Genomic DNA, 13,172 nt, shown 5'->3' on the forward strand with positions numbered 1-13,172 from the left:
ACTGACCTGAAGATGGGGTTAAGAAGAAAGAAGGGAAAAAAAAATACTAGCAGAACAAAGCACACGCTGTTCAAATAATTTTAAAAACGCACTACTTGCATTAGCAGTAGCAGCGTTCGCAGTCTTCCCTTTTAATGAGCAGTTATGTTCTCAATTTCACACGACCTTTGTAGTTTTCAGTATCATCCAGTAACTCAAACGCACTATTTCAGAGAAAAGGTTGCTGCCCCCTTCATAACTGCACTGCAACTACTGAAAATTTAAAACAAAGCAATTTTTCTAATGGATGCTCAAGTTGAGCATTTTCCGTAATATTTCATGTTTCCAATTAGATTTCTTTTAAAAAGATGTAAAGACAGAAGAGGTTGTAAGCCAATTTTTTTGAGACTTTCCCAACAGCAGACATCACTAAAACCGAAGCCGTAGATATCGTTTCCCAGTGAACAGCTTCTTACAATGAGCAGATACAATTCCACCAGTGCAGATGGGAAAACAAGAACTCCACCAGCTAAATACATTACACATTTAAATTGCCTGATAGCAGAACATGTCACAAACAATCCACTTGTAAATAACAAAAATATCCCGATAAAAACAGGAAGACCCACTGCAATTGACTGCAAACTAGGCAATACCACAGCATTCCTAGCAGCAAGTTTACTTAGATGTTACAACAGAGTTTCGTTAATGGACTCACTCTAAGAGAAAATGTTGTAAGCATGCTTCCCCTCACAGCCCAATATTCTTCTGTGACAATTCATTATCATAGATTTCTTGAATAATAATAATTTTGACTTTTAAATAAGACTCTTTGCTTTATAAATGCAAATGTATAATATCATAAATAGAGCACACGAGCTGATGTCTTCCATGAATTCATCCTTTAGTTACAGTATTCAATACCCAGACAAGAAACTAAACAGACTTCTACTCATTTAAGCAGCATTTTAGGAATAAATAAATATATGTAGGGGAAGTAAGCAAATAAATGAGGTGGTGCTACAAGTTTCAGGATAGATTTCCTTTTGTCTATGATGTGATAGATTATGTCTGCTTTTTCAGAGTTCACTACAATTTACCACAATAATGTATTGGTGAGGTTAATTTATCCTGCTCTGGCCTCCATAAATTGAAAATTTTATTTTAAAAAAGAAAACAGCTTGAAAACAGAAAATTTGATCAGCTCCAAATCCAGAAATACTCCATGCAAAAACAAAACAGTCAAAAAGTTGAAAGAAAAAAAAATACAATAAGATCCACAGTCCATAGAATTTATACAAATGAAAAACGGAAGGCTCGGTCAGCTTGCTTTGTGGGAAATTTCAAGCAACTCTGTACACTTTTAATTAGAGTAAGAATCAACGATAGGCCTATTCCTATAGCTACGCAAACCTGGTTCCTACTATGATAAAAACACTGTAAAACAAACTTAAACATTACTTTGTTTTCCCCTAATGAACTGATGCACGTCTTTTGATTTCTCTTAAGACCCCAATCCTGCAGGTAGTGTTGGAAGGGAGCAGTTCTCCACACCTAAACGACCTTTTCGGGTTCATCAGCATTCCCAGTGCTGTCAGATAACTCAACACGCACGCTTGCAGGATCTGGCTCTCTAACCTAGCAGGCCAGGGCACGTATTCACTAGAGTCTATGCTGCATCAAGAAAACCATCAGCACACAAAAGAACCAAAATAAACTGCTCCAGCATTGGCATTCATGACATACACACAAACACAGCAACACAGCCCTGCAGCGTAACAAATCATACAGACCATGGCCACTGGAAGGACTGGGATCATTTCAGCCTCAATAGCGCTACTGTGGAGCACTACCCAGTTCAGTTAAAATGTTTATTTGTGGCATGCAGGCTATGTAAACTTCTGTGAAACTGATGCTTTATAGGCTTAAATGTTGGAGTTTGCCCTCTAGTAACAACTTCATGTTATTTCTCCCATGAGACAATGTCAACATTAGAAAATTGAATAGGAATATTGTTACCTCGCCTTCTCCCATATGTCCTTGCTGCATGTTAAATGAGAAAGAAAACAGCCTTTCAAACATTGTTATAAGGACCAAAAGACCTTGTTTTATCTCCTTTATACTAACTCAGTGATTCTCAAGCCTTTTCATACTCCAGGTCATTTTAAACGGTGTTCACCAGCTGACCTCCCACCACCCGTGATACCTCGCCTTCCTTGCACCATCTCCGTTACTTGTTCATACAACACGTTCATTCGAGGCTGACAAAGTATGTAAGTATACTCAAAGAGGATTTTGGAAAACAATTTTCATTCTTAATTTGCACATTTATTTTCGAATCTATTTGGCGCATGCCTGTAAGTAACTGGATCTTTCCCAGGCACCAAGCAGTCTCCTGACACGTTCCTGTGCGTGCTCTGACACCGACCTTCATCTCAACTGTAGGAGAAGCCCTAACACAAGGAAAGAGGAGGACTACTGTGGTGATTTCTGGTTTGAAATTGGGGTGCTATAGAAGCTTCACACAACTGACAGAATCCTTGGTTACATTATTACTGGCAAACAACCAGCCGATAAACTTAAGGAGAAAACGTCTGGGCCACTGAAACTGCCTTTCAGACCTCCTGTCGTCTGCGCAACAGCACAATCCTCTCATACCAACTTCGTACACCTTGCTGTAATTATTTGACAGCTGCCCACTGCTTCCTACTTTTCATTTTCTAAAACAAATCAATTCCACCACTAAAAATTACAACATTTTTCTCTGCTGGCTTCTAGGACCCATTGTCCATGGCCAAACTTTCTAATCAAACTTGCACATTCTTTCTCTTCTAATCTCATTAAAATCTGTGTCTGAAAGCAGGCCAACTCTTTTCAAAACTTGGTTTCTCCTGGCAAGTGCTATGAGAAACTCTGAGCACATCACGCATTTTATTTTGCTTCCTCATTCAAAATTGAGGCTGACAATTAGTTTAAGCATTTAAATATCTGTAAACCATAATGGAACAGGAGTCGTTTCCCTCTTTGAAAATAAAAATCATATCAATCCAATTTGCTTCATGATTATTTAACATCTGTAGGACAATTTTACCTCTTGGATCTTTTGCTGACAGAGATACAGTGACCACCAAGAAGGCACAATCACAAAGCTCTACTCTTCAGACCGCAGCACACTCTGGAGCACTCACATGAGTACTGGCTTTATGGGAGCACCTTAAAGGCCGAGGGCCTTTACAAATGTCATTTTTCCATGGTAATTATGAATTTAGAAACCTAAACGCTCACATAGTCCTCAAAGTGGAAGGTTTTAAGGAACCTGCTTTTCATGGAAAGCAATGGGCAATCTTTCTGCATTTCTGACAAAGCCTTTGCACATTTTAGAAAATGTCAAGCGCTTTCAAAAACAGCTCTGCCTATAAAGCCATAAAAATCTTGCTTGTGGTTTCTAAATTACTAACAAAACCACACAAACTCCTTCCCTTGGTACACCCATGCTTGGCAGCAAAGCAGCACAGCTACGATTCCCACTGCAGATCTGTGCCCACAATTTAGGTCAGCAGACTCCTCACTGCTTTGCCACCTGTGTCACTCAAGGCAATCAGATTTTTCTCCTTTACCAGTACAGAAAACAAAAAAAACCAGCTCAGCCAGCAGCTAGGAAGTATTTCCAGTGCCAAATACGACTGAAGAGGTTTTAAGAACCAAATACCAAGGGTTTTTTTTTTGGTCTTAATTTGTTTCTTAGTGCCTGCATTTGCTTCATCCGACCCACAAAATATCAACGTTTGACATTTCAAAACGTTTCTCAGGAGCCACAGTTTATACACCACCCCAGCACAGCACAGATACAAACTTTCTCTGCTCAGTGAATTCAAAGCTCATCACATGCCATTAATTTCACACAATGTAACACACAACACTGGAACTCAAGAATGCGCATTTGGCAGGCCAGGCAGACGGCTGACTGTGATCCACCATTCTGTCTCTGGCTTTCTTGATTTCGTATTAAGAGAAATCTTTGCTATGGGAGCACCCTAGCTAAGCTGCAACTGTTACCAACCAGGGAAAAAAGACTTAATTCTGAAGATCAGGATGCTTGCCCTGCTGAGAAATGAGACAGCCACAACATTGGTTTGGATTCTCAAATCCGTTTTTCCTTTCCTCATTTCTTCAACATTTCAGATAACTGCATAAATGGCCTAGGACAGATTTACTCATCTCACAAGATACCTGAGGGAGAATCACATTATAAAAACTAAAAAATACAAAGTGTTTATGCAACTGGCTCATCTGCTTATTAATTATCATGCAAAAAATGAAAATGCTATTAGCAGCTTCAGTTATTTTGTCTCCTCAGTCCTCCCTGCAGTACCCCTTTCTACGTAAGAAATAAAGCCACACAGAAAGCCTATGGCCTTTTACAAAAATCTGCTGCTTTTACTGACTTTCATTTTAAGGAACTTAAAGAATAAGCAACCCACTCAAATCTTTGCGTATTCTCCATGTAAGAAACTTAACAAGCTCCGAGTCATCTCACTCTCTTTTTTAAAACTTTTTTAAATCACATTTTTTGTGTCTAACGTACCTCCAATTAAATGTGTTGAGCTTTCTCCTCTCTATAGGAAGCACCAAAAAAGACTGTCAGCACGTTGCGTGTAATCACAAGTGCAATGCTGTATAAAGCACAGTTCCCAATAACAAGGGTATGCCACTGAAGAAGTGTGAAAAATGCATGCAGGAGTCCTAAACCACTGAAACCCCAAACTCACTACCAGCGTGTCCTGCAAAAAGTGTGGTAGCCACTGCAGGTGTATTTTGTGCCATTAACTGGAGGATTTACATAAAAAGGTCAGCTCAGGAGCAGACTGTTCAGAGCAGAAAGACTGTATCTCCTGTGAATGCCATCCCAACTTTCTAAGGCCACACAACTTGGAAAATTATAGGTGCATCCATAGTTAATATCAATACAAACATCGTAACACCCTGGAATGGACAGAGCAACTGAGCACTCAAAGTGACATTACGGTTGTAGCTTCACTCTCACTACCTCGCTGTAGTTGTTTCAAGGCCTGTGAAGTCCAGGTTGATGCAATACCTGTCCAGTTCTGTGCCCAGTTTGTATCTTTAGTCCAAGAGCTCAAGGCAGGGATCCTGTTCGCTTCCTTGGCACAGAGGCCAACATAGAAACACACTGCGATCTCTAACATCAGTCATTGATAAGCTCTCATTTCTTTCCTCTCAAAAGCTCAAACCAAACTGGTTTCACTGATGAGTTCCAAGGAATTTCAGGTTTCTACGCACTTTAAACACTGAAGTTACTAGAGAAGTATTTTTGAAATTTAAAAAGGACAAATATTCGCGTTGACTTTTTATATAACCTGACTGTGAGAACAAGCGAGATCCAATCCTGCCCTTCCACAGACAGCTTCCCACACCCCAGCCCCAGCAAAGCAAGGAAACTCAGGTCAATTTGCGTGTACTCCTTCATATTCTACATCAGTCACACAGGCTCTAGGAAAAATATTCAAGCAGAACAAGCTTTTGCTGAAGTGATCCCAATTTCATAAGGCTTCACGAACAAAGTAATGATTTTAACTGCTGAGTTTTAGGGACAAAAAGTGACAAACAAGAACCTGAGGTACAAACAAGGGAAGCACTACAGGGGAAACGGGGTACAAGTCCTGCAGATGAAAACAGTAAAGAGTAGAAGGGAAAACAAAGCCTCTATAACATCATCAGCTGTTTGTCACATATTGTATAAATGGAGGAAAGTGTAAGAGTCCAGATCTGTTAAAGAAGGGGGATAACAGGGTTTACTCTACATTATTTCTAAACATGAGCCAGATATCCTTGAACCTACTATGGAAAATCTTCATGCTTTCCTGAGTTTTATTTTTAAATTGTTAAAAAATAATTGAAGCACAATCTGGTTTTGCCATTCCAACAGCAAAGCCCCATTTTTAAATTATTCGACACTAAACTGTATTTTGTAATTGTGGCAAGATTGACAATGCTGTGCAATAAGGCCATTAAAATATGAGCTCTAGTATTTCATTACCTTTTCCCCCCCGCTACTCCCTGAGGGCAGGTAGGGTTGATTACAACTCAAGAGTTAGATTTTTATCATCACTTTGTGCTTTACAATGCATTTCAAATGTAATGCAGGGGCCACGTGTACAGGGACCAGCACATTTCACAAGACGTTCTGCAAGGTCATCTCAAGCCCAACTTCACCAGTGAAGAATCCAATCCTACACTAACCCAAACCAAAAGCAGAAAAGTGAAAATCACAAAGAACAGCCATATCTAACCTAACTTTGGTTAAAACATCTCTGTACATGAAGGAGCAATTCAGAGACCACGGCAGGTACTTTCAGAGAGACAGACATACTTTCTCAGATAAGAGCATAAAAATACTACGTACCTATATGTATCAATACACAAAGGTATTTCTTCCTATTTAAAAAAGCATTGCAATTTAAGTCTTGGATGACATTTCCAGTAGGAAAGCAGATAGTGTCATAATGCTGCATGGCAGGCACAAAAGCACTGACTTTTATGCACTCCTTGATTTTAGTTCTAAAGTATTAAGGACAAAAGGATCAGGCCACAGTTCCACGACTGTTAACATAAGACGTGCACGTGTGCAAGAATTTTGCCCACTTCAAGCCCACAATCTCATTTCTGTCTAATCACCTGTGCACACGTATGCTGACTGGGGAACAGCAGCCAACGCGCGGTTAAGAGCGGCACAGACACCTGACACCTGATCCAGGAGAAATTCTGTCAATACAGAATAAACTGATCCGAATTCTAACAAATCTACACCGACCGTGAACTTATTCCATGTCAGAACATTGCATCTTACAGTCACGGCCACCTTCACAACATTGTCGTCAAAAATAAGCCACTAAAAAGGGATATGAGAAACTGCCTATTACGTGGATTTCAAACACTACCTAACTTCAAAGGATAAAAAACATTCAAATAGCATTTTCTTAATCTAAGCAAGCTTACAGAAATTAAACACCTCCACACATACATCTGGAGAAGGTGTATTCGTCACACTTTTAGCTATGTCAAAGTCAGCATGAAACCAGAAAAGTAGACTACATTTGGCTATACAGTAAAATCAAGGATTAACACCTTTGGAATTACTGGTTCTGCAAAAGTCAGTGGCAGAGATGTCAAAACCTGCGTTTTCTCCTTCTAATTTATTTTTAAAGAAACACTGTTAAAAAAAAAGAAAAACCCCAGCATGTGATAAGAAATATAGCTCTAGCTTATGTCCAAAATGTCCAAACAAATGGTGAGAAACAAGAGTAGCAGTGTAGATGCGAGAATTATGTGTTATTTCAAGTAAAGCCAGATGCCTGAAGCCAAGGATTTACCCAGTCCTTCTGTGGAGAATGCTAACGAAATGACGTTTCTGGTATTCTGCAGCGTTCGAGTACAGGTCTGACTAGAATCTTTCATTTCAAATCCCAGGTCACTGTCACAGAACACGGCTGACACAAAAAACAAACCTGTTTTCTTCTAAAACTCTGGAGAGAATCCACCTATAGAAGCCTTTTAGCAGTGGCTCTTCTGATGGTAACACTGTTCTACCTGTGATTATTTTGAATTAATTGGGTTCACGTGGTGAAAAGGTAGAACCTCACTGAATGGCACAAAGCAGATCATCAGCGTAACAACTTCTAACAGTTTGTTGACAACTTTATACATCAAATAACTGCAGGGGGGAAAGGGGGAGAGAAGCTGAGAAACAGCGAAAGTGAAAGCTACTGTTACCAAGGCCTGTGCAGTGAGTTCCCAATTTTTAGGGCTTTAATCTGCCTAAAGCAAAACTGCCTCACTGAAGAAACTGTACAGTTGTATTCAGAAAAGAATAATCTTTAGGGGAATAGAAAACTAATGGCTCTCATTGCCATGCACTGCACAAACCCAGATGTAGCGACACCCAGAGCCACTGCACACCCCAGGGCAAAGGCACACGGGCTTCCAGCTCAGCCAGTCCAGCCCAGCGCCGCCCAGCAAACTAGCTCCCAAATTGGGAAATCGGGACAAAAAGTCCTAGACACGCTTCCAGCATCCTGTCCGTGCATAGGTCTGAAGGGGAAATGAAAACAGAAAAAAAGGCTAACTATGAAAACACTGCAGGTAGGTTTGTGCAAGAGCTTTAAAAACCACCCCCACGGCTGTTCCTTTGCTGCCGATGCTCTCGGGTACAAGGTCAGCCCAACACACTGCCATGCGGCCTGAACCTCAGGAGATGATCTTTACATTTCTGCAACCACTTAACCACTCAGGAAAGGTGACAAACCAAATCCAGTCTCACTCCTCTCAAAAACAGAAGCTTCAAAGCTAACTTTGAAGTTTTCTTCACTATCAGACAGAAGAATACAGAGATCTTCTCCTAAACAAACCTGCTTTGAATCATAAACATAGCTCCAGCTTTGTCTACAAGGTATCAGTATTTTTTCTGTAACTCCAATTACATTACACTGGGTTACTGCAAATCAATTTAAGTGGAACTCTCAAATATCATAATATCATGTATTTGAATATAAGACTTCCCTCTTCTCCAGGAACACCCATAGGGTCAGAGATAAGCAACCAAAAGCAGGAAAAGCAAATCATGGAGGACAGCGGTCTGCTGGAGACTGGATGTTAGCTGGAATTACACATGTACTTCAGAAAAGCAGCCACCCTACTGCTGGTGGCACTGAGCTTTATTTTACATTCATGTATGACTTCTGGAGTATAGACAAGAAGTTATAAAACATCCAATTTTTTCCTTCAATACATCTTTCAGTTTATGATATGGAATAATTGGCAGCATTTATCTTCTGAACACTTAAACTGTTACTATATTCACTTTAAAAATAAAAAATGAAAGGCAGTTTGCAACTGGGAGAAGGAAAAGGCATTATGCAGCTTTGCCAGCAAAGAGCAAATCAGGCTTTCACCACAGAACAACTTCAAATGCGGTAGCTTCAGTAAATCTTAAAATGCATACCAATGATGGATTTCTTGAGAGGAGGGAAGGAAAGAACGGGATGTCACATGCTAAAAGTCGCTAGACGGAATTTATTTTCTAAGTGGCAAGAACAATTTATTGAACCTATTATAGAATTAGTGAAACAACTTATGAAAATGTACAGAAAAGGGGCAAAAACGTCACCAACCTCCCATTCGCAGTCTCACATGCGCTGCGTACCTGGGTTCTTTATAGGCAGCACCGCACCTCAAGAGATGCTGCTGTCTGCCTACACCATCACACCTATACCATGGATTCTGCCCATGCTCCAATGAATAATAACCTGAAATGCAATTCCTGCATGTGACTTGCGAGAGCGGGATTTACACTGCCATGTACTTACATGCCGCAAGATTTAAAGCCAGAGTTCCTTAAGGACAACATCAGGTTCAAAGCAACTTATTTTTTTGTCAGTGGAGGGAATGGTCACTAGAGAGCCTGGATGCAACATGAGGGCTTTGTTCCTTCTTTAAGGAACAAGCAGGAAGGATACAGTAGCACAAACAAGTCAATCAAGCATGCTCAAGTCTCTGCAGCAGAACATTTCCCCATTTTTCATTTTTGCAGTAAGCTATACAGATGACACTTATTTTTCCAGTACTATGTGTGACAAAACCGTACTACACACTTCTCCACAGCCAATCCAAATGGGAAGAGAAACAGAAAACTGTATTTTAAAAGAATCAGCACTTCACTTCCTCTGCCTAGATTCAAAATGGTATACAGGACCAGACACCAATGCTATTTATTATAACTATTTAAAACAACACACGAACAACCAGGATATTCAGAATGCCTTCAGAAAGCTATCCCCATCTCCCTCATCATTTGTGCACTAACACTAAAGACAATATGAAGATTTGTAAGTAACATTACTAGAAATTACTGCAAATCTATTTAATGCATTATAAATCGGTTTATGTATTTGATTTTATCCATCACAAGTATCCCCACATTCCATAGACAAAATTTATCCTTTTCTCACACCTATCCAAAGTGACTGCTGAGCTGGGATTCTTGGTAACAGGAAACAATCCCACCCCCCGCACCTCTAAAGACACTGGACATTTGTGTATCTAGAGACACCACCGACTGCTCCACTCACCTGAAAGTCCAATTATCAACATCATGGTGGCGAAAAACACCAGCCAACCAAAAACCCCCAACCTAGCGTCACAGCTAACCAATCTGCATTCCAACAAACAATACATTAAGCCAAATACAGATAAATCTATAGAAGCTATGTTCAGATTTGCCTCATCAATAGTTCTCATCATTCTACCTAGTGCTCAATTAGAGTAAGTAGATATTGAACACACGAATTCTATAAGCTTCAGAAATTATTTCTCAAAATATCTTAAGTAATGATGCAAAAAACAGATTTCAGGCTGCTGCATAGTTACTCTTGGGTACATGAAAAGATGGCCCACTGCTGAGAAGTGTTTCTGTATGACTTTCCTAGGAGCTTGTTCTCATTCACTCTTACACCTCACCTGGGAGCTCTTTTCCCTTTTTTCAAAATTCATCCCTGTTCTCATTACACCTCCCATTTCTTCCTAATCTCCAGGTTTAAGAAAAGCACTTCAGGCTTTTCCTTCTGCTTCCTTCATGCCAGTTCTAGCCTGATAAATATGATGGCAGACAGTATGCAAAACATGGCTAGCGAAAAGCCTCCAAGAGCTAACAATTCACCAGCAAGGAAAAAAGTGAACAAGGTGAGCAAAAAGACAGGTAGTTTCAGTAGTCTGGGTGGGGTGGGGGTGAGTTCCCTGTCTTCTAAAACAAGGGACAGACACTGCTCATGGAATACGGCTCCAAATTAAAGGCTGCTTTGATGATGATCCAGGATGGTCAGAGATTATCAAAGCAAGGATTCAGAAATGAAAAAAACCAACCAAACAAACCACAACAACAAAAACCAACCTGTGGACAGTGACACTGAACAAGGCAGGAGATTAAACACACTTCTAAAAAATGATGGAACTGATTTAACAAAAAAGATATAAAAAAGCAAGAAAACCTTAGAAAGGTTTGTATCAGATTAGCAAGGCTGCCATCACAGAATTCTGCACAGTCCTGGTGGCTGCAAGATCAGATCACCGACTTAGACATGGAAATTTTTAGCAGCATTTCAAAGTTCTGGTGTGCTTTAAAAGATCTCTGGCTGCCACATAGTTTGCAGCACACGCCTTCCTAGGAAATATCTCATCTAAGGAGGACGAAAGGCATTTCAGTTTCCATACAGGCTCTGGAGATGGGACGGCATGGCAAGGAGCCTATGAGAAACGTTTCAAGATTGGACAAAAAAGCGTAGGTCTCATAATCCAATGAGGTTAACAGGAATCCTAACACTGATTTCAAAGCTGGACCGGGATCAGAAAACTCTGGGATATTTGTACTGCGCTGTGGTGGCAGGAGAAGGAATTTCCTGGCCTCAAAGGGTGGTTACATTAATACACTCCAGCTTATTGCTCAATGGCTCCATTCTAGACAGACAGCATAAATCAAGGTGTTGCTCTTCCTCAGCTGAATTAATACCCTACCTCAAAACTCTGTACTTGTGAAGTATAAACACCTGGTTGGTTGACATCTGCATTATCAAGACCTGTATCTCTACAAAAATGCAGGTATTACCACAAAGTCTAAACTACTCAGAAATTCCTGCGTAGAAGTCACACCAGCATAGGCAACCAACAGTAACTTTTTCCTGACCTTATTTTCTTCCAGTACTATATTTAACATTATAGATCTTTAACATGTCAAACTCAAGTTCCAAATGCAGTTCTAAAGGCAAATAAATGTCAACATTTTGAAAAATTCCCCAAACTCTGAGCAGCACCATAACCTACAAACTACTTCCCACACACTTAAAATTAAGAATATCAATAAATCCAAAGGAATTAAATGTCAACAGTAATTCACCTCTTCCCACTGAAAACAAATACTAAACTGCTACATTTCAGTACAGAATTTGGACTGTGCTGGGATTTCCCAAATTAAGGAATTAAGTAAATGTTAACAGTAATTCACCTCTTCCCACTGGTGTTTTCCGTCACTGAAAACAAATACTAAACTGCTACATTTCAGTACAGAATTTGGACTGTGCTGGGATTTCCCAAATTATTCCAGAGGACTGCAAAAGTGTTTATCATACCACCTTAAATGCTGCATCCCTGTCCTGTGATGTTTGCAGTTTACATTGTAATAAGAGTAAGAATTCACAAACAGTAAAATGCACAGCAGTAACTTAACTGCTGCTTTATTTTTTTAAATCATATGCATCAGTGTACAGTTTAAATTATTTATTAGGTAATGCACAATGTTTTCTGAGATAGTGTAAATGGGTCTTGGCTTTCTGCAGTTGATAACAGAAAATTAAGGTGTCAAAGCCAAGGAACGATCAGGAAAAAGTCTCAGAAGTCTTAACCTAGTTTACATTCTACCTCTGCCTGTGCTCCACTCCACACACATCTTCCAAAGACCAGGCAAATTCTCCTTTCCTTTACATCTGCCTAACCCAGACTACTACAAATTAAAACCTCTTTCAAAATTGACCCCATTTCATTATGGCACGCAGTGCTACAAAACCAGGCAATCATTCGGTAACTTGGCAATCAGTGCAGTTTCGAGGCTCTGTCTGTCCAAAATATCCTGTACATACCCACGTTCTTTCTCTTGCTGCACAAACAATCCCCACCCACTGCACTGGCGCTGCTGATGGGCCGGGGGCTTTTGTAGGTGAGGAATCAGAGCCTGAATTATGGGGGGGACGGGGTGGGGGAAGGCTGCCTGTGACTTTAAGACTACAACCATATTCAAAGTCTTGTGTTTTAGCCCCGGGATTGGACAAACCGAGCAGAGCACGCAGGCTTCAGCACGCCTTCAGGAAGCACAACACAAACAGCGGCCTTAAAAATCAAAGAAGAGCCCTCCTCCAAACCCGCACCCGGGGAGGGGACACCCTGCAACGCTGCCCTCTCCTCTTCCCCACCGCAGCAGCCGCCCCTCAGCCGGCACCAGCTCCAGCACAGCCCTGAAGAGAGCAGCGGTACCTCCGGTGTGGGGCCCTCGCCCGCCAGCGCCGACCGCTCGGGACAGGGACGTCGGGAAGCGGCAGCGGCTTCGCCGCCGCCCGGGGGGACCGAGAGGGCGC

The 13,172-nt window shown here is 40.8% G+C and overlaps 1 protein-coding gene across 1 annotated transcript in view; it reads right to left on the reverse strand.

Annotated features, from left to right (window-relative positions):
* CPEB4 (cytoplasmic polyadenylation element binding protein 4) overlaps positions 1 to 13,172 on the reverse strand; it is a 38,831-nt gene that overhangs the window by 8,358 nt on the left and 17,301 nt on the right. The window contains exons 3-4 of the mRNA XM_010182371.1: positions 10,705 to 10,750; positions 1,981 to 2,022 (exon numbers count right to left, since the gene is read on the reverse strand). Of these exons, the coding sequence (XP_010180673.1) occupies positions 1,981 to 2,022; positions 10,705 to 10,750 (88 nt within the window). The remainder of the gene's footprint in view (positions 1 to 1,980; positions 2,023 to 10,704; positions 10,751 to 13,172) is intronic.

Source organism: Mesitornis unicolor, unplaced genomic scaffold (genome assembly GCF_000695765.1).
Source record: "Mesitornis unicolor isolate BGI_N332 unplaced genomic scaffold, ASM69576v1 scaffold15894, whole genome shotgun sequence".
Classification (NCBI taxonomy): Eukaryota; Metazoa; Chordata; class Aves; order Mesitornithiformes; family Mesitornithidae; genus Mesitornis; species Mesitornis unicolor.